Raw genomic sequence first — 23,041 nt, forward strand, 5'->3', positions numbered from 1 at the left:
TCCTGGGGCACTCCTTGGCTTTGGAGTGCTTTGCAGGGAAGGAAGTGAAGGCCATTAATAATGGGCAGCATTACTAGGGGCAGCAACCTTGTGCTGCGTCCTCCATAACCCAGCCCCTGGGCATCGAGTTGGCGCTCTCAGGCCACTGTCATGAGAAGCACGCATCAGCAGAGGGCTTGGAGCCAGATGATGGGAGCCCTGGCAGCCTCAGGAAAAGACAATGGAACTCATGAAGAGAATGAACAGAAAGCAGGCCTTTCCTTCCAGCTCTGCCACCTGCTCATCTATGAGCCCAGGTCTTCTCATCTGTGAAATGGGCATCATAATACCATGTGGCAAAGTTGCGAGGATGCAGCAAATGACTTGCTTTTGGTAAAGCATAACATGCTGGGCAAGTCTAAGCAACACTTGTGATCAGGGGAAATACTACTGATGCTCTTAATCTGCCAGGTGAGTTCCTGATGGGGTCGTATCCCAGGCTTCTCTTGCTTTCAGAGTTGCTTGCCTCACTGGACCACTCTGAGTCTCATAGACCTCCACTTGTCTCTTAGATTCTGGACTTATTCTTGACTTCCTATTCTAACAGTCATTTCTGCAAGAGAAAAAATTGTTTTTTGCTGGTTTATTTTTATGTGGAACATTGATGACAATGTTGAACTTGACTTGAGATCCAGATTCCTGGGAAACAGCAATGTTTAGGAAATCCTCCTGCCCTTTTGTGTTCCTGAACATGGTGACCTCAAACCCCCCCACCCCTGCCTTCTCTTAAATGTTCCTTTCGTTTACCTTTGGCAAGACCTCAGATTCCTGTCCTTTTTCTCGTAAGTGATTAGCTGAATCATTTGTCCCCACCGACCAATCTGGATAAAATGCTTGTTAATTCAACTGGACCAAACTTAAGTCTGACTTTTCTTCTGAGAATCACCTGACCTTAAGGAAAACAATTTCCTGTCTACCTATTCACATCACTCCCCACAGTTCATTCCAGCCTTGTTTCACTTCTCCCAATACAAGTGATTCTTTTCTGCCCTCACTCTGGGGGTGCTTGCAGATATTTTGATCAGAGTGCTTTTGCTATTACAATAGTGTTTTCAAATAAAACCTCTCCTTACCTGAGTCTGGGTTTGTTTCTGACAGTAGAAACCGCACTTTTTTTTTTTTTTTTCTGGTTTCCCTTCCTGGATCCTATTCCCTTGCCATCCTTAAAATGTTGATGTTCCTGAGTTCTGCTTGCATAAATCCCACAGTTAATCCCACTTTGAATAATGAAAGAGGAGGGGGGAAATAAGTTCAGATAATTTATTATAATGCTAGTGATATTAACCTTTTCCTTAATTTCCTTAATTTCCTTAATGTTTGCATTTCCCCAAATGCTGATTTAGCCTTCCTTGCTGTGTCACAGCCTTACTTCCTAAAGAGTCATCTGTAGTTCTAACCTCTTTTCTCCCTTTCATTCACTCTTGAACTTGCTGCTAGTTTTCCTTAGCTGTCCCACATCCATCTCTCCACTATTCCACTAAAAATCTGTTAGCCATTGTTACTGCCTACGTGCCAAATCCAACCAGACATCTCCATATCTTTATCTTTTTCTGTTTTTTTTTTTTTTTTTTTAACCTCCCTGGAGCATCTGACATTGGTGGGAGAAAAATTAATTTTTGGTGTGTAGATTCCCTTTGGCAGTGTTGTTATTGTTGTTGTTGTTTTTCCTGATTTCCTTTCCTGGATCCCCTTCCCTTGCTATCCTTAAAATGTTGATGTTCTTAAGTTCTCCTTGCATCCTTCATGGTTCCTGAGTGACCTCATTCCTTCTCTTCATACCAATGAGTTCTGTATCCACAGCTCCTGTGCGCATCTGTGCATTAAATTCTGAACGGCATTGTTAACTGCCTGTTAGAGGTACCTCCCCTTCAAGGTCCCATTCAACAACTGAGCTCAGAGTCTCTCCCTTTGGTCCTTTATGTCTCCTCCTCCTCACACGTTTACTTACTTCATTGATTTACTCAGGAGGCTGTGTTGGATGTCTACCACACGCTAGATGGTCTGCTGCTGCTGCTGCTGCTAAGTCGCATCAGTCCAACTCTGTGCGATCCCATAGACGGCAGCCCACCAGGCTCCCCTGTCCCTGGGATTCTCCAGGCAAGAACACTGGAGTGGGTTGCCATTTCCTTCTCCAGTGCATGAAAGTGAAAAGTGAAAGTGAAGTCGCTCAGACATATCCGACTCTTAGCGACCCCATCGACTGTAGTCTACTAGGTTCCTCTGTCCATGGGATTCTCCAGGCAAGAGTACTGGAGTGGGTTGCCATTGCCTTCTCCGAGATACTCTGGTAAGTGCTAAAAATAGACTAATAAAAAAGAGAGACATAGCTTCCGCTCTCTGGGAGCTTAGAGTCTAGAGAGAGCCAGACATCACACAAATAATTATAGAAGTGATTATTAATCTTGATTGTAATGAATACTCTAAGAAAAAATAGAAAATTTTGCAATTCAGATATCTGAGATATTAAAGGTATGGCCTTCTGCCTTAGCCCCTGTAGATGCCACCTCCTTACTACTTCAGCAGTTCATTCCATAGGGTTTTTATAGAGAATCTACTTCCTCAGTTCAGCCCTTGTACACTCCTGCCTAGAAGGTTGCCATGACCTTTTAAGCCTTCTCCTTGCCTCTAGCATTGCCCCATTTAAATCCACTCTTCACAGTGCTTCCACACTGAATATCATCATGTAAAGAATTTGATCATCTTAAACAAAATCTATGCATTGACCAACTCTAATCTTCTCCTTCTGCTTCAAATCTTATGTCAACTTTGTACCCTCTTCAGGGTAGAACTTCACTGTGCCATGCAGAACCCCTAGTAATGTGCCCACTCTCTATCTTCATCTTCCGCAGCAAAAAATGGCCTTCAGGCTCTTCTAGGTTCCATACAATCCCATGAATGCTCCACCCTCTCTCTCACCTCTAAGCCTTTGTACTCCTTTCACCATTTTCGGGATGTCTATTGTAGTCCTTAGTCAAGTTCACAAAAGGCTACACAAGTTTGTGATATCTCCACCACCAAGTGGGCATCTTCTTGAAGTCAGGACCTACGTTTTATTCTTCTCTGTATTTATTATGGTGTTTGGCACAAGAATGAAGTTATATTGGGCCCAGATTAAATAAAATGTTTCAATAACACAGAGGTATTTTTATTATTGTTCATCTAGGAAGCTGAACGGAGAAGGCAATGGCACCCCACTCCAGTACTCTTGCCTGGAAAATCCCATGGGTGGAGGAGCCTGGTAGGCTGCAGTCCATGGGGTCGCTGAGAGTCTTGACATGACTGAGTAACATCACTTTCACTTTTCACTTTCATGCATTGGAGAAGGAAATGGCAACCCACTCCAGTGTTCTTGCCTGGAGAATCCCAGGGATGGTGGAACCTGGTGGGCTACAGTCTACGGGGTCTCACAGAGTCAGACATGACTGAAGTGACTTAACAGCAGCAGCAGGAAGTTGTAAGCTTAGATTTTTCAAAAAGCAACTATGATTCTTCCTAGTGACTGTATTGGGAGGATGTAGGGGAAGTGTTATTTATAATCATTTAAATAAGGAAGTGACACATGCTTTGAAATTAGATTAGGGTAGCAAGATGAAAGAAAGAAATTTTATTGTCATTCATATTCCTATTGGGCCAGTTTTAAGTAACAATGCTTTTTTGTTGTTGTTTTTCTGGAAGACTTAATATTCTGATTCTTGGTTGACCCCTGTTCAACTCTAAGACTTGTTAAGAGAGGGGACACATCGTTCCGAGTTTTTCAAAAATTGATGCCCCAAATTGCATGCACCAGCATCATCTGGAGGGTTGTTCAGGTGGTAGAACCCAAGGTTCCACACCAGACACACTGAATCTGAATCTCAGGCATTGGGTCGCATGAGTCTGCATGCTATCAGGAGCTCCAGGTCAGACCGATGCACACTGCATTATACACCCATTGGTAAGGAGTTTAACCTCTCTAGGTAGTCTTAGGCTCAAATCTTGGTAATGTACTAATCAAAGCTAAGTGACTTTGATTAGCTAAGGAATTCTCAAGCAGAAATCCCATAACTCTATATAGTAGAGAGTAGTCCCTCATCCTGGAGCCTGGAATTACTGCTCACCAGGTGACACGGTCCCAGAGCAGGTCTAAGATGTACTCACAGCAAATCTGGCTGCTTCTAATTCTGACCGTGCCCCAGTGTTTTAAGTTGTTTCCTTGCCCCACCCCCCTGCCCAACACTTCTTTTACATTAGTTTAGTCTAAAATAACTTAGCGCATTCATTTTTATGACCAAAACATCTGGGGAAAGCCAAGCATTTCTATTGCATTTTTAACAGGGTAAGTGAATTTAATCCGAATTTCCTGCAGCTGCTATTTCCCCTCCTACTGGGTTCCTGGGCTTTCATTCCACACCAGCACAACATGACTTCATCAGATGGTTTTTAAGAGTAAGCCTCATTTCCATTTTCAAGCACCTCAGCAGGAACCTGCAACTCTACAAGGTGTGTAAACACGAACAAGCAGAGCAAGTGAGGTCTTAGTCAAGGTGACCTCGGAAGTCCAAGGCTAGAGGCTGAGATTTCACAGAGGATCTCCAATAAAAAAGATCCAGGACTCCTTTTCTTACTTTCCCCACCTCCCAGCTGTCCAAATCAAATGTTTGCTTCTTTTGAAAAATCCTCTCGGAGGAGCTCTCCATGGTTCTGATATTATAGGCATGGCTGCTCCTGTTTTGTTGAAACCATTTCTGGGAAAGGTGGGTCAAATAAGGTAAAGGCTAGATCCAGCCTACTTGTTTACTTACTGTTAGTTCACTCGCCTGTGTCCCTGTCACTGTGCTTCCCACATCAGTGACAAGGATGCCTCTCTTTTGCTTTTCCAGCATGCTATTACTCCTTGGCATATACACTTGTATATTCATAGTTATTCATTTTAAAAATTACTCTTGTTTTGTCAAATGTTTATCCAGGTCAACATTTCCTTCTGACAGTATGCAAACTGGGTTTTGAAAACTATTTTGAATTCTGAATTATTAGAAATGATTTTAGAAATGACCCAGTAATTTCTAAATACAATTAGAATTAGGAATTACAAATACAAATTAAAGTGGCTTCAGGGATCAAGAAGGTAACATTAATATATATATATATAAGCAGACAATAGGAATCTTTGGGTATGCAAGGCTAAGACTTCAATGAGTACTGACTCCATCTAAAATACTACACTCTCAGGTATATGGTAGAGGCTTTGGTCAAACCAAGGGCTTCCCTGGTGGCTGAGAGGTAAAGAAATCCACCTGCCAGTGCAGCAGATGTGGGTTCAATCCCTGGGTCAGGAAGATCTCCTGGTGAAGGAAATGGCGGTCCCCTCCATATTTTTGTCTGCGAAATCCCATGGACAGAGGAGCCTGGTGGGCTTCCATCCATGGAGCTGTGGAAAAGTCAGATAGGACTTAGTGACTGAACAACAATAACAATAATAGTCAGACCAAACAATTATGATTCACATTCATTTCACGGGTCATTCATTTGCAACTTCTGGTTTAGCAGTTATGTATACAACTAGTTAGAAGCTAACAATTAGGTTAGAGTCATGTCACAGAGGTTCAAAACATGGTTTGGCTACTTATGAGGTATATAATCTGAAGCAAGTTGGTAAACCTCTGTGTGCCTTATTTAATTTCTTAGTAAAATGGAAATAATCATGCTACCTCCACTGTAGAATTATTTGGATTTTTAAAATTGAAATAATGTGTTTAGAGTATGCCCAAATATTAGCTATTTTTATTGTTAGCTTAACCTCTTCACTCTGTTCAGTGAGAAATTGGAAGCTCAGGGAAGCTGACGTGTTCAGTATCATGCAGCTGACTTATAGTAGAACACTATTGTGACCCAGAACTCTGAATTCAAGGTTAAATATCCTTTCCTCTATAATCTGTGGTTTTCAAATATTATTCTATTAGCAGTAGAACCCTTCCCCTCCCCCCTCCCCCGTAACCTTTTACTCCTAAAACATTACACAGAACTCCATGATATAACAAATCTAAGTAGTGCTGGTATGTTTGAAACAGATTTGGAAACCCAGAGCCCCACCCATTGGCTGTGCCTCTGGGCCACCCTTCTTCCAATCCTCATCTGAAGATTCCCAAGAAAGGCATGAAAACCACTATCCTAGAAATGTTGAAACCATAAATTAAGATGGAGTGAAGGGAGAGGCCCTGTCTTTTTTTCATGTGTGGGTTTCCTCACGCAAGATTGTATGTCTCTGTTAGCGCTAACACCACTTTTCAGTTATAAAAATAAAAAATGAAAGTGGATAAATCCCCTGAAGCCATGGAAAATGATACCCACCAAAGCCCCTTACACCCATCTTACTGTCACTTAGCAAGGAGCAGAAATCACGAAGCTCATAATTTATAGCCTTCGCCCAACACAGAATTGTTTAACATTGCCTATAACTCAAGCTTTTCCTCAGCCATTTCATAAGTCATGGTAATTACTCTGGGTCCCAGTGGGCACGGTGATATGGAGATCTGCTGCCTTACGGGCTTTCCATCTTCTTCCAGGACATGCACATCATTAGTACCAATGAGAACCAAGTGTTTGCAGCGGTCCAGGAGTGGAACCAGAATGACACGTACAACCTCTACATCTCAGACACACGCGGGATCTACTTCACGCTGGCCATGGAGAACATTAAGAGCAGCCGAGGTCTGATGGGAAACATCATTATTGAATTGTATGAGGTATGTAGCCAACATTATCCTGCACTTGAATCTGTCTCTCTTTTTCATGAGTTCTAACAATATGAACACAAGCATTGGAGTCATAAAGTTCTGAGTTCAGATATCAGCTGTGTGTGTACTTAGCCGTTGTGATTTGGGGCAAGGGACTTAACTTCTCTGTGCCTCAATTCCCTCACCTGTAAAATGGGGATAAAACATCTATCTAATAAAATTATTGTGAGAATGAGGGGTAATTTTTGTAAAGCACCTTGTGTGGTAGTTGACTCAATAAGCCTTCAACAAATGGTAGCTAGAGTCGATGTCTTAAATATAGCATGATTTTAGGCCAGAAGTGAAGGTACTTGACATCAGTGATCTCTGAAGTACCCTTTTCAAATCTGTGCTTCTTTATATGAACTCTAGGTGGAGGGATTAGTACTATTTATATGCTTTAAATTATTTGGAAAATCATGTTTTATGAGCAACTTTATAAGAGAAGAAAGCAAATATCAGTGGTAGGAGTGAAGGTTCCTCTAAAATGCTACCAGATGCCAACACCTATGTATGGGAAAGAACTGGCCTTGACTTAACACTGAAATTTTCCTATTTTTAAATATGATAACCTTCATTGGGTTTATATCTATCTATCTATAGATATACATATATACACACACACCAGTTAAAGAATAATTTATCTAGGAAACTAAGTGACTCCATTTAGAGACTATATTAAGAAAGCAACCTAATTGTTTCAGTAACCCTAATGATATATTGTATGTCTGTACTTCTAGTAACAATGTATGTGATCTTTCTCAGTGAAAGTGCTTGACTGACTACTTCAACTAGATGGATTGATTTTAGCAAAGTAGGTATGTCTCATTATCTCCAACATTTACTAGTAACTTGTGGTCAGACCCCTAAATACTGTGCTGGTGGAGGTCGTTCATTCACAGTTGCCTCTTGGGGGTGGTAGCTGCAGATTGCTTGCAGAAGCTGCTTCCATGTGACTTTTCCCCTTTGAGAAGTGGGAGTGGCTGTCAAAACAGAGAGGTGGGTGCATGGACTTCTGCTTTACAGTGGTCTCTTCTGAGCTTCTCATGTCAAAGTTCCAGGATCCCCTACTCTGGTATCTAAGTTGGTTGCTCATTTACTAACAGTGATGGAAATATATAAGATCCCAATTATTTTACAAGGTAGAAGGAGGATTGCAAAAAGGCAGGGGGTGAATGGAAGTATATAAAAAGAAGGAGAGACATGAATGTCAGGGAAGAAATACCCTGATTTTCTAGGAAGTAGACTGGTGCTGAAATAATTCACTTAGCAACAAGATTCCAGCCTGGGAAATGACCTAGATTTCTTCCCAAAGTTGTAAAGACCCCACTGGAGATGACTAAAGAGTGTAAATGGCTTTGAGAAGCTTACATTTTCATGCCTCTAATCACACTAGGAGGCAGAACTATACCTTTGTTATTGTGCAGTAAGTCGCATCTGTGGGAAGGTTTGGATGAATGTTCCCAGGATGGAGGCCATTCCTGTTTGCACAAGTAAGCCTATAGAGGTAAGAGGATTATTCATGCTCCTGTGGTCAGAGCCCATTAAGAGAGGTAGACGTTGCTGCAGATGACCTTTAGTTGAGAAATCCATTTCTCAGACTCTGCTGATATGGTATGAGTGCATTTTGCCTCTGTGCTGTTCCTTTTCCTTGAAAAAAAAAAAAAAAAAAGGGTTCCTGAAATTCCTTGGCCATTTAGAACAATGAGACATTCTGCTCTGGAGTATGAATCAAAATGAAGAATGTGCCAAGATACATGTGATTTTTTTTTTTTTTTTTTAAATCTTGCTGAAGTTGGTCTTGTTGAGGGGGAAAAAATTACATGGTGTCATTGCGTTCACATAGAAGCAAGATATATCAGGCAAGGTAACTTCTCTAGAGCCAATTCTGTTGTCCTTGTTCTTCCTTCATTTTTATCAGGGTTGATTGTATCCCTGTATTGTGTTCAAGTCCATGAGGAAAGCAGGAAAGACAAGGGTCCTTCCCCTCAGGGAGCTTGCAATCTAGTTTTTTGGGCTTTGAAGGGGTCCATAAATGAATTTCCTCTTCTTCCTGCCCAAGAGTGAAAACAATTGAGATAGAAGCAAAAGGTGAGACAAAAGGAGATCAGATACCAGCTTTATTGCCTTTAAAAGCATGAAGGAGGAAGTGTTCTTGGTAATACTGCTCCCCAGAATTGAACTCATCCATCCAGTCTCAGGCAGAAACTGTGAATCAAAAGCTCTCTTATGGAAGCCTGTCTTCATAACACCACAACCTTGTGATACAGAGGATGTGATCTCTGCAAGCAGATTATAAGAACAGTTGAGTTAGGGATGCATTGTGCCTGCCCAGTTCTTTTTCTCAATGTTACCGATCTGACTATCAATACATTTGCTCTCAGGAGGAAGAAAGGAAGAAGTGGAATGTCAAGAAAGACAGAAGCCAAGAGTTAGAGAGATGGTATAAATTTTTAAGTCTGTGAGCTAGCCAGTCTAATTGTGTAGAATAGATGGTTGTCAGGTACAAGAATGAATGCTGGATAAGAAGTTGGGGTTCAGATTCTAAAAGGCTTTTAATACCAAGGGAATAAATTGTATCTTGACACTATCTGGACCATGACCATATTGAAGATTTTTATAGGGTGATCCTGTTTTGCACCTGGATATGCATTCTGTGATCTGGAGATAAAGCTCAATTTAATTGGTCTTTAGGGATCATTAGACTTTAACTTTCTTCACTGGAGATTCTCATAGAAACTGAGATTGTGTACCATATGGCCAGTTAACAAAGAGACTATAATTTTTGTGGACTCTAGATGCCCTTGAGTAATACAGCTGGAAAAAAACAGCATACTTTTACATTCAATTTCATTTAAATTAACACACTTTTGTGAAGTGTATTTTGTTTGATGAGACTGGTGCATGAGACCATCTACTGGAAAGATGTAAGTGACTCTAATAGGGTTGTGATCATGGTCCAGTTTGTATTAGAGGTATAATTCCTGTATGTTATAGAATTACTGTAAGAGTAAAACATTCTAATTTGATGAATCTGGGGAGTCTTGCAGATGAGTTGGTTTAAATGATGAATTGTTAGAGCATGAGAGTAAGGCATGCCTGAGTCCCAGCATGAGAAGAGAACCAGAGTCTGATGAGTAGGGGTCCATTTTATTAGAATGTGAGATGACCTTGGAAAATAACTGGGATAAAAATTTAAAGATGCTAGGAAAGAGCTTGACTAAAGAGTTGGACATTTATTCTCCAGGCTACTATATCTCTGTTTTCTCTTTACATCTAGCAAATAAATATATGCATGACTTAGTCCCTGTGCCAAGTTAATTCAAAGATTTACATTCTAGTGTAACAGGGTATCCCATCTGTTCTTCTTTGTCTAAGATGTGCATAGTTAACACAGATGTGAAGTGGCTTGAGCTGCCCATGGCCACTTGGAGCTACTGGTGTATCATTCTGTCTTCTACATGAACCTCTTCTTGGCATTGGAAAGGGAACAAAGAAAGTAAGAATTTATTTGAGAAATTTACCTTCTAGTCTTTGGCGCTAAGAGACCGTGGAGACCAATGGGGATCAATCTCACCCAACTCCGTAAACTCTAAAGGGAAATATTGTTCATTTCCTGGTCTGTTGGAGCAGTTTACTGCTAAAGAGGGACTCTTGTCCACTCCCTGCCTCAGAGTGCAGTATTGGCATGGCTGTAATTGTACAATCAGGGGAGAAAATGCTTCTTGAAGGCCAAATAATAATCCCTTCTTTAAGATGACAGAGCCCATTCCATCCAAGGTTGATGCTGGCAATCAGTGTAGCTCATCAGGTGTGTTCACCATTACTCTTATGACACTCTTTCCATGTAGAGTTCTGTTGTTGTTTTTTCATTTCTCTAAATATAAACTGTGTTTCTTCTTAGATGTTCTCCATTGATAAATCCAGTTACAAATATTATTTCCAACAGTCTCAATTATATTATGGAGACATGCTTTGAGCTGCTGCATTTTCTTCAGTATTTTCCAACTTGTAAATCTGTACAGTAATAATGATGGTATACCAAATAATTCCTTAAATGCCCTCGTTGAATGAATATATAACACAAGTTACACAGGCATTTTTACAATCAAGAAAAAAGAAGTAAAAAAGAAACAGGTGAAATTAATTATAATGTTAAATGTTATTTAACTAAAAACCTAAAATACTATCATTTAAGTACATATTTAATATGAAAAATTACTAATGAAATATTTTATATTTCTGTCATACCAAGTCTATAATATCCTGGGTGCATTTTACACTTCCCAAGCATCTCAATTCATATGCTAAATTTTCAGCATAAATACTTCATCAGCATTTTCATTTCATAAAATTTATAGTAGAAAAGGTAGATTCACATACCCTGGTGATTCCAAACATATTTAGAAGTTTGCCAGTAACTGAATCCGATATCAGTTTTAAATTTATATTTAAATTGGTTAAAATTAAATAACACTAAAAGTCAGTTTCTCAGTCCTACTGGCCACATTTCAAGTGTTCAGGAGCCCTATGGGGCTAGTGGCTATGGTATTGGACAGCATAACTCTTAATTTTATATATATATATATATATAGATATATGTATATATATATGTATATATGTATATGTATACTTTTTCTTATTTATCTATTATAGTATCTCCATGTGGTAGATATTATTCCCTATTGTGCCTGTGAGAGTACAAAGATGTAGAGAACTTGGTAACTTGACTCGGGTCACACAGCTAGTAAAAGGGAGAAGCTATCTGTGAACCAACTTATGTCCATTTGACCCAAAAGTTCAGCCTCTTCCTATTACACTTTTTTTTTTTCACATTCATTTTTTTAAATTGAGGGATACTTCATGTGCAGTAAAATTTAACCTTTCTGGTTCTATGAGTCTTAACAGAGGTATGTGCATCTACCACCATAATCAAGACATAGAACACTGAATATGTGGGATATTGTCCCCAAACATTCCCTCTTATGGCCCTTTTGTGATCACTCTCCTCCCATCCAAAGTCACTGGCAAGCCGATATGATTTCTCTCCCTCCAATTTTGCCTTTTCTCCATTTTCATATGAATGAAATTGTGCAGTAGGGAGTCTTTTGAGTCTAGCTTCTTTCACTTATTAGTTTGAGATCCACCCATGTTACTGAGTATCAGGAGATGTTCCTTTCTTTCCATTGCTGCATAGCACTGCATTGCCTGTGTGTATTCTTGTTTGTTCATTCATTTGCCAGTTGAAGGTTATTTGCCAGTTATTCAGGTTATTTCCAGATCTGTGTGACTATGAATGAAATGTCTGTAAACACTCATGTGAACCTAAGTGTTTCCTCCTCATGGATAAATACCTAGAAGTAGAATTGCTAGGTCCAATGTGTGTGTTTGTTGTTGTTCAGTTGCTAAGTCATGTCTAACTATGGACTCCTCTGTCCTTCGCTGTCTCCCAGAGTTTGCTCAAGTTCATGTCCATTGAGTCGATGATGATATCTAACCATCTTATCATCTGCTGCTTCCTTCTCCTTTTGCATTCAATCTTTCCCAGCATCAGGCTCTTCCCCAATGAGTCAGCTCTTCACATCAGGTAGCCAAAGTATTGGAGCTTCAACCTTAGCAACCGTTCTTCCAATGAATATTCAGGATTGATTTCTTTTAGGATTGTCTGGTTTGATCTCCAAGGGACTCTCAAAAGATGTGTTTGTGTTTATGTTTATAAAAAGCCACCAAGCCATTTCTTAACTGGCAATGTCATTTTGTTCTCCACCAGAGATGAAAACAAGTTCTAGCTGCTTCACATCTTTACCAATATTTGGTATTATCAGGTGTGTGTGTGCATGTGGGGGTGGGGAGGTGGGGAGTGTGTGGCATGCGTGTGTGTTTAGACATTCTTTTAGAGGCCTAGTGGTACTTTGTTAGTTCTGTTTAGATTTCCTAATGACTAATTCTATCTTGACCTCACTATACTTGGTTGGATGGATAAAACGAAACTCTGAGCCACCCTTAGTGTTCTGGCCTCTTTGCCCATATTATTGACATTTCATTGCTTTCCTTGTCTCCAGTGACTGCCCTCCACCCACTGCCTTATCTTGACCTTACATTACCCTTCTTTGGACAGATGGACAACTACTTATAGACTCCATGGGGACACTTTACCCAAACTAATCTTCTTCAGCTCCTCACCACAGGTCCAACTCTAGGGACAGCCCGAGGCACGCCATGATAATTGCTTTTCTCAGCAGAACCCTGGTTTCCTTGTCCTGAGGGCCCAGGGGAGTGAGCGACAGAAGAGCAGGCCACCTGGACTCAGTGCTGTGCCAAGGGGCTGCTGCCAGTGTCCCTTTGCACCTCAGATTGATTCCCAGGGGGAAAGTGGGTCATGCAGGCCTGAGATCTTGTATCAGTACGACCCTCTTCTGTGGGGACTGCCACAAGCTGGTACCTTTCTCCTTGAGCTCTCGAGGCCAACAGCAGCAGCTATGCTTCTGATTTCAAACCACAGTGGACCATAGCATGTTTAAGTTTATCAGATTCTAGATGCTTCCTTGAATGGAGAAGCTAAAATGTGTGTCTTATTCTCCAGTTTCTTTATACTGCATGTAGTGAAGGCAAGTAGTATTTCATGGAACTTTTGTTTTGGATATATATATATATATATGTAGCTACATGTGTACACATATATGCATATATGGTTATGAGTCTACTAGGTGGCAACGAAAATGGATTTCATACTTGGGCTGTGCTTGAAAAGTTTGAAAGCTATTGGCCTAGGATACAGAAAGCAAAGCGCCCTCCAAACTCGCAGCTCATTTATTCAAGAGACGGAGCCAAAAAGCAATTCAGCAACAATGATGGGGCTTAGAAGAATCCAAATACAAATGGAAAGTGTTCCTTTTTTCCCCCAGAAAAGACTGAGATTTCTTGGGCATTATGTGCAGCTACAGGAGGAACACCCTCAGAGATGCATCTGGGTTCCCTCAAAATCTCTCCTTTCTGCATCTTTTCAGTCTCCATTCTTATGATTTTGCTCCCAGACTAAGCGAGGCACACAGAAAATACCCCCCTGAGGGGTGGGGCTCTTAGGGGAGAAATGCTGATGTAATACTGGCGCATGCTTTCCAAGCACGCTTATCCAGAAGCATACGAGAAGCAGAAGAGTGGCCAGCGGTTCATGCTAGAATGCGCCAAACTAGCAGGAGGCAGGGGTGCAGGTGACAGACGAGAGGCTGGTTCTGACCTGTTTGTGTTCTAGAAATTAGACAGCAAGGCCCCAGGTGCATGATGGAGAGGGGCAACTGGCATGAGAGAGAGATGGCGTTATTAACTGGTAATACACCAGAAAAAGCACCAGCCCTGCATCTCAAGAGAATAACAAAAGCCTCCACTAGGCAGAAGGTTCTAAGGAAACTCAGAGTCGATTCCCTGTGAGGAATTATCAGTAACTGGGTTTGAGACAGACACCTTTGTAGTTGGTTTTAAAGACTGAGGTGATCGCAGAGCCTCACAGACCTTGGATGAGTATATGAGGTACCAGCCTTCCTGAAATGACACTGTCTCTGAGCAGCTAAGGCAGGGAAGGTACCACTGGGAAAGGGTGTAACGCTGACACCACTGTCCCTCACCCAACCCTGGCTTCTGTCCTTTCCCATCCTCTGTTCGCAATAGGATTCTAATCAATTCCATCCTTGGCCCTTTGTCAAATTCCCCTAGTGGTGTCCTTCCCAGTCTGTTCTCCTCCAGACATGCTCTGTTCATTTTTTGTTATTTATTTATTTTGTATTTGGGTTGGCATTCTTTATTCTCTTTCAAGGCCAGTCAGGTTACTTAAAAAAAAAAAAAAAGTACTTCTCATTTCATCAGCTAAATTATGTCATTAAAAATCAAACAAACAAAAAAACCAGAAGAGCTGACTTCTATGAAAGTCTTTCCCTTTGCTCCCACTGGGATCCTCTCAGAACTGCAATACACCTCAATTCACGATGACCCTCAAAGAATGGGGGTAGGTATGAATACAATTAAAATATCGAGATATCTGAGTGTTATCTAGAAAACATGCTGAAGTCTTGTTTATATGGTGTCTAAACAATTTGAATTACCTTTCCTTTGGAACTTAAATGGAAAGTCAAGACAACATAGATTTCTGTCATTCTAAATATCTCTTCTTATTCCTCAGATGTGGGCAGAGAAGTAATAAAAGTGAGTCAAATCTGTGCTTACTCTTGAACCGTCTGGATGATAAATCTCCTCACTCTGTAGCTACTTGTGTTGTGGCGATGCTCTTCTTCCTTCAGAATATCGAAGATATGCAAATCCCAACACACGGGGGCTCTGGCAAGAGTGTCTACATTATCTGTGGTGTCCTTTGCCAACCAACGGAGGAAAAAAAGAAAGGGAAGGTTTTATTCCACCTTTTTAAAAGTGACAATTGGCTGAGACCAAAGATAAAATAAGAATTATCCAAAGTCCACAGTGAACTGGCGTCACAGCCAATGATAGGGGCCAGGTCACCAAGCTGGGTCATCTGAGACAGAAAACATCTCAGTTCACTTCAGTCACTCAGTCGTGTCCAACTCTTTGCAACCCCATGGACCGCAGTACACCAGGCTCCCTGTCCATCACTAACTCCCAGAGTTTACTCAAACTTATGTCCATTGAGTCAGTGATACCATCCAACCATCTCATCCTCTGTCATCTCCTTCTCCTCCCACCTTCAACCTTTTCCAGCATCAGGGTCTTTTCCAACAGGTCAGTTCTTCGCATCTGGTGGCCGAAGTATTGGAATTTCAGCTTCAGCATCAGTCCTTCCAATAAATATTCAGGACTGATTTCCTTTAGGATGGACTGGTTAGATCTCCTTGTGGTCCAAGGGATTCTCAAGAGTCTTCTCCAACACCATAGTTCATAAGCATCAATTCTTCAGTGCTCAGCTTTCTTTATAGTCCAACTCTCACATCCATACATGACTATTGAAAAACCATAGTTTGACTAGATGGACCTTTGTTGGCAAAGTAATGTCTCTGCTTTTTAATATGCTGCCTAGGTTGGTCATAAATTTTCTTCCAAGGAGCAAGTGTCTTTTAATTTCATAGCTGCAATCACCATCTACAGGGATTTTGGAGCCCAAATAAATAAAGTGTGTCACTGTTTCTACTGTTTCCCCATCTATTTGCCATGAAGTGATGGGGCCAGATGCCATGATCTTAGTTTTTGAATGTTGAGTTTTAAGCCAAACTTTTCACAGTCCTTTCTTCACTTTCATGAAGAGGCTGTTTGGTTCTTCTTCACTTTCTGCCACAAGTGTGGTGTCATCTGCATATCTGAGGTGATTGATATTTCTCCTGGTAATTTTGATTCCAGCTTGTGATTCATCCAGCCTGGCATTTTGCATGATGCACTCTGCATAGAAGTTAAATAAGCAGGGTGACGATATACAGCCTGGACATACTCCTTTCCCAGTTTGAAACCGGTTTGTTGTTACATGTCCAGTTCTGACTGTTGCTTCTTGAACTGCATGTAGATTTCTCAGGAGGCAGGTCAGGTGGTCCGGTATTCCCATCTCTTTAAGAATTTTCCACAGTTTGTTGTGATCCTTTATCCTTAATTATCTTATTGATTAACTTATTAAGAGAACATCTACTTCACTACTAATCAGGACAGTTCAACTTACTACCATTACAGATTATACCTTGATGCCTTGAAAACCTGTCTATAAGCCCCCTCTGAGCAAAATTCTATGTTCTCTGGTTTTATTTATTTTTAATTTTTATTGAAATATAGTTGATTTACAATGTCAGCAGTGGCCACAGGACTGGAAAAGGTCAGTTTTCATTCCAGTTGCAGAGAAAGGCAATGCCAAAGAATGCTCAAACTGCCGTACAATCGCACTCTTCTCACACGCTAGTAAAGTAATGCTCAAAATTCTCCAAGCCAGGCTTCAGTAATATGTGAATTGTGAATTTCCAGATATTCAAGCTGGTTTTAGAAAAGGCAGAGGAACCAGAGATCAAATTGCCAACATCCACTGGATCATGAAAAAGCAAGAGAGTTCCAGAAAAACATCTATTTCTGCTTTATTGACTATGCCAAAGCCTTTGACTGTGTGGATCACAATAAACTGTGGAAAATTCTGAAAGAGACGAGAATACCAGATTACCTGACCTGCCTCTTGAGAAACCTATATGCAGGTCAGGAAGCAACAGTTAGAACTGGACATGGAACAACAGATTGGTTCCAAATAGGAAAAGGAGTACGTCAAGGCTGTATATTGTCACCCTGCTTATTTAACTTCTATGCGGAGTACATCATGAGAAACGCTGGGCTGGAAGAAGCACAAGCTGGAATCAAGATTGCCGGGAGAAATATCAATCACCTCAGATATGCAGATGACACCACCCTGATGGCAGAAAGTGAGGAAGAACTAAAGAGCCTCTTAATGAAAGTGAAAGAGAAGAGTGAAAAGGTTGACTTAAAACTCAACATTCAGAAAACGAAGATCATGGCATCTGTTTGCATCACTTCATGGCAAATAGAAGGGGAAACAGTGGATACAGTTGCTGACTTTAATTTTCTGGGCTCCCAAATCACTGCAGATGGTGACTGCAGCCATGAAATTAAAAGACACTTACTCCTTGGAAGAAAAGTTATGACCAACCTAGACAGCATATTAAAAAGCCAAGACATTACTTTGCCAACAAAGGTCCATCTAGTCAAAGTTATGGTTTTTCCAGTAGTCATGAATGGATGTGAGAGTTGGACTATAAAGAAGGCTGAGCACTGAAGAATTGATGCTTATGAACTATGGTGTTGGAGAAGACTCTTGAGAATCCCTTGGACCACAAGGAGATCTAACCAGTCCATCCTAAAGAAGATCAGTCTTGGGTGTTCATTGGAGGGACTGATGCTGAAGCTGAAATTCCAATACTTTGGCCACCTGATGAGAAGAGCCGACTCATTTGAAAAGACCCTGATGCTGGGAAAGATTGAGGACAGGAGGAGAAGGGGACGACAGAAGATGAGATGCCTGGATGGCATCACCAACTCGATGGACATGGGTTTGGGTGGACTCCAAGAGTTGGTGATGGACAGGGAGGCCTGGTGTAGTGCAGTTCATGGGGTCACAAAGAGTCAGACACGCCTGAGTGACTGAACTGAACTGAACAATATTTCAGGTGTACATAAAAGTGATTCAGTTATATACATATCTCTGTGTGTGTATATATATATATATATATAAAATAGACACACATATGTATATATATATATATATATATATATGAGTGTGTGTGTGTGTATTCTTTTTCAGATTCTTTTCCATTATTATAAGTTATTGTAAGATACTGTATATACTTCTGTATATACTTCTTGGTGCTATGCAGCAGGTCTTTCTTTATCTATTTTATATATAGTAGTATATGTTGGTTAGCTCAAATGTTCTCTAGGGTAACTACTTTGGTTGTTATCAGCTACTCCCACCCCAGAGGAAATTTTGGTAGTTAATTAAGGATAAATAAATTAATTAAGGGTAAAGTCCTCTGAACAAAGTACAGAGATGTGTAGAGTGGGGCAAAGAAGATGAGTAAGAGGAGGATGGAATATCTGGTTTGTGGCGGGAAGTGGTTGAGGGAGTTGGGGGTTGTGTGGAGGCCAGCTGCTGCTGCTGCTGCTAAGTCGCTTCAGTCGTGTCCGACTCTGTGAAACTCCATAGATGGCAGCCCACCAGGCTCCTCTGTCCCTGGGATTCTCCAGGCAAGAATAATGAGCTTAAACTTCACCTGTAGACCATGTGGAATATGACATTTCTCACCATGCTCCTCCTCTTTTCCTCTTGTGCACTTCAACACACTGTGGACAATCCTGGGGCATTTCTCCCTGCTGCTGCTGCTGCTGCTGCTGTCGCTTCAGTCATGTCTGATTCTGTGCGATTCCATAGACGGCCTCCCTACGCTTTTCCAAAACTATCAGCATTTTGGCCCAACATGGTTTTCCATCTCTCGCCCTTTTTCCTAGGTAGCCGGTATCAAAGGGATATTCCTGGCAAACAAGAAGGTGGATGACCAGGTGAAGACATACATCACCTACAACAAAGGCAGGGATTGGCGCCTCCTGCAAGCTCCAGATATGGACCTGAGAGGGAACCCAGTACACTGCCTGCTGGTCAGTGTCCTGGTCTCATGTGAGACCACAGGGCAGACTACTTACCTGGGGATGCTCCATCAGAGGCCTTATTCTACCAAAGAGGCCTTAGGAATGTTCCTGGTTCTGGGCAGGGATTTCCTACAACTGCTAGGGTATGGATCTGTGGACTCAGACTGCCATATCATCTGGATGGAAAGTTCAGTTGGATTCCACAAGCTTTTACTTGAGAATATACTATGTGCTACCACTTCTAGTAAGAGAAAGACGCATAAGAGAAAGCCTGTGCCCAAGGGTCCCAGGCAGAGCTCAGTAGTGATAAATACCTATTAGCTGATACTGATATGATACCATTTGATAAGTGCTTGAAAATGGGCAAGGTAAGTAAAAGTTGCATTAGAAGCCCGAGAAATGCAGGCTGGTATGTCCACATGGACAAGAGTTAATCTCTCAGCGTTCCTAGGGTTCCAGCTCTATGGGATATTGACATAGGCACATAGAGAATCTAATGTATAAGACATTATCTCTGTTCTCAGGGGCTGCAACTCCAAATGAGGAGGGAAGACAGATCATTAACAGTGAAATTCACAACCCTCATTGCCCTCTTAAAGAGGACATATGTGAGAAACCTTTCTACAGTCCCAGAAATGATTATGTTTCCCCTTAGCAAAAAAAGTTGCTTTTCACTACTGAACTGAATATTCCGGACATGATGTTAAAAACTGAGTGTATGGTGGTAAATAGGATTAACATGGCCTTTTCCTTTTGCAGTTTTCAGTCCAGCTCCATGTTTTTGGCTTGGGGTACTAGGAAGCTCAGAGACATATGCCTGCCTGTGTCCAAGAACTGGTCACAGCAAGAACTCTCCCCTCCCTAAACCTTACCCACGGACTCATCTTATTTTATTAACCTAATTTTCTCCTTTCCCAAATTTCACAATTTTTAAATATATTTTTTTATTATGTGTCTACATCTCTCTAAATCCCTAATCCTTTTAAAGAAACTCAACTAGGGATAAAAAAGTAAAGAAGACAAACTTATACAAGTTTCAGATAATGGCTTCAGACATTTTAAGTGAAATTCAAAGTAAAATTATAAACAGGAACCAAACCCATGAAGCAGAAAGAGGGACCATCTGATTGAAGAAGAGGGTAGAGAGTCAAGGCTGTCTCTCTTGACTCCCCCCTCCACTGCTCCCAGTGGCCCCACAGAGCTCCAAGAAGCAGAGTGTGATGGCCACGGTCAAAGGTGGGAGCAGGTCAGTGTCATCCTGTGGGTTGGACGGAATGGTCAGGAGGCTTCATGAGGCTGACCATGAACTGGACCTGGATAGATAGAGTGGGAGTGGGAAAGGGAGGGGAAGGATACAATTGTGGTGGGAGCAGGGACAGGAAGGGGCCCATGGATGGTGCTCAGGGAAGGTTCTGATGTGATTCTATCATCTGTTCAAGGAGAGATGACTCCTGCCCCAGGTCATCTCTTGGGGCAGTGAGTGAGTGACTCACACCTAACCCTCGCTGCTCCTGGAAGGTTGGCACCTGTGAGCCCTGTATCTGGTGGGGCAGGGATGCATGTCAGGAGCTCCCTGACAGGAATGAAGTTCCCAGGAATGAAACTACTTTCTTCTTTTCCATTTTAGCCTTTCTGCTCCCTACACCTACACTTGCAGATCTCTGAAAATCCATATTCCTCAGGAAGAATCTCCAGCAAGGAGACAGCTCCAGGGCTCGTGGTGGCTACAGGTAAGGAAGACTGAGCTTCTTCCCTGCTGAGGGCTTCTGGCATATGTCATGACCTCTTTGTAATCATTTGAGCATCAGATAAAAGCTGTGGGCATTCATCCCGGAAAACAGGCAGAATTTGTGGAACTGCAAGGCCAATCTAATAACCCAGGCAAAGAGCTCCAGAACCTTGTAACTCTTGGTAAATGCAACATTTCACGTGGTCATAGGGCAGTCCCCCATGTTAGATAGAGGCCAGAGTTCCTTTTCAAGTCGTCTGACTGATCAGAAAGGTTGTTTATAGGTGTAATAGGGAATTCTCACTTTAAGAAAACGTGATATATGAACTTCTTAGCTCACCAAGTATAAGTTGGGGTAGTTTTCTCTTTGCACAGAGGATTCTTTACAAAAGAACCTTTACAAAAGGTTTCACCCCAGAGCTGTTTTTAATCAGGAGGTCTCTGGTGCGTGTAAAGGTTTGTTTACACATGATTAACCACTTGGCTGAGGGCCTGGGGGAAAGGGCAGAAAAACTCCAGGTTGCATTGTTGGAACCACTGTCCACTGAACATCAATCAGAAATGAAGATAAAACAACTCCGAGATGAAAATGAAAGTCTCCTGGGGAAAATGCTCTGATTAGCATGCATTTGATTTCCATACACCTTTTCAGGAATACATTAATGGCATAAAGTGAAGCAGGCCTCTAATCTTTGAAGTTAGAGCTGTGGTATGAGGCAGGTTTTTTTTCTAATGGAAGTAGATAAATTCACAGAGACTTGTCGAGATGGTAAACTTATCAACCTGAAACTCCAGGCCCTGGAGTTACTGCTCTGCTAGCCATGACTTCCTTCTCCAACCCTTCAACTGCATGAAGTTTTAATCACCACCAGTGACCATCCACTCGAATTGGGGTGACAGCTAGCATAGCCTTCTGAAGATACCTCAGTCAACTCTCCACGCATAGAAACTGCATCCACCATATTTAACACCACTGGCTTCAGGGAGCCCAGCACAGTGAGTGTGGAAGGCAGGCTCTGGTACTATGTTCCTGATAGGGGGAGTGACCCCCACACTCCATCACCCATGCCTGTTAGGCCTCCCAGCTGTGGGACTGCTATACCTTGCCTCTCCTCCAGGCCTATAGGAGGCCCTGGACTGGAGTGGAAGGAACACTGGAGAGCAGTAATCCATAATAAAAGTTATAGAGCACTGACTTTGGGTTCCCTGTGGGACAGAGTGGAAAGGGAGGTGGCGGGGGGGTTCAGTAGGCAGGGGACACATGTATGCCAGTGGCTGATTCATGTTGATGTGTGGCAGAGGCCATCACAATATTGTAAAGTAACTATCCTCCAATGAAAATAAATTGTAAAAAAAGGAAAAAGAATAATAAAAGTGATCGTTATGTAAATACTAACTATGTAGCCAGGATTGCCTTATGTGGCTTAACCACTCTAAACATTGGTGTTTTCATTGACAGTGGGAAAAATAGTACTGACATAAAGGAACTGGACTATTAAATAAAGTGATGGGTTTCAAGTGTTCAGAACAGTACCTAGGAGATATTGAATGCTCAATACATGATACATTTTATAATATCATCATTAATATTACAAAAATCTAGAACTGCTCTTATGCACCAGAAGAACATGATGTGTGCACCTCTTTCAATAGAATCCACAAATGATGTGCATACAGTGTGCATCTCCAGAATGAATGAACGCACTTAGGAACCCTGTAGGCCTGCTTTCCAAGCTGAGCTCTGACACTAATGAGCCTTAAGAATTCGACCAAGTTCTTTAACCTCTGTGCTTCATTTTCCTCATCTGCAAATCAAGTTATCTTCCCCTGCCTTGTGAGGGTGTTGTAAGAATTAGAGATTGGAGAGTGTGCCTACAAGATCCCGCTGAGGGCTCAGAGCATAGTCAGGAGGGTTAGTTGTGGCCGTTATCACCTACAGCCATCTAAATTACTCTAAGTCTTTATGAGCTAACAAACACATAGACATTCAAGACTGGATTCTGAAACTTCTTTTGCCCATATGTATGAGAATTTACTAATATCTCCCCTTTGTAACTCTTGTAACTTTGCATAGTGCATTGAAAGGGGCATAACACAGCTGACAAGATCCTCACGAAAAGCCGGTACTGGGTCACTGACAGATGCCTCCTTATTCCCGGCTTCTCCTTACCCTGCTTGCCTGTTCTCCCTGAAGGTCGTCTCACTATCGGAAAAATAATGAACTTAGCCGAGGATGCCTTCCGTGGTCTGGATGGACCTGTCTCTCCAGAACCCTCTTCCAGATCCATGCGTGTCCCCTGCCTGCAGGTGTCAGTAGCCCTGGCCCCTCTCATCTTCACTCCGCACTGCCTGCTCCCATCTCCCACTGAGACCAGGG

The 23,041-nt window shown here is 41.7% G+C and overlaps 1 protein-coding gene across 2 annotated transcripts in view; it reads left to right on the forward strand.

The window, feature by feature from the left end:
* SORCS3 (sortilin related VPS10 domain containing receptor 3) overlaps nt 1-23,041 on the forward strand; it is a 654,973-nt gene that overhangs the window by 523,704 nt on the left and 108,228 nt on the right. For both annotated transcript variants that reach the window (XM_004020175.5, XM_060404717.1), the window contains exons 9-11: nt 6,582-6,761; nt 18,798-18,944; nt 20,563-20,665. In XM_004020175.5, coding sequence (XP_004020224.2) covers nt 6,582-6,761; nt 18,798-18,944; nt 20,563-20,665 — 430 coding nt within the window. The remainder of the gene's footprint in view (nt 1-6,581; nt 6,762-18,797; nt 18,945-20,562; nt 20,666-23,041) is intronic.

This window comes from Ovis aries, chromosome 22 (genome assembly GCF_016772045.2).
Source record: "Ovis aries strain OAR_USU_Benz2616 breed Rambouillet chromosome 22, ARS-UI_Ramb_v3.0, whole genome shotgun sequence".
Lineage (NCBI taxonomy): Eukaryota > Metazoa > Chordata > Mammalia > Artiodactyla > Bovidae > Ovis > Ovis aries.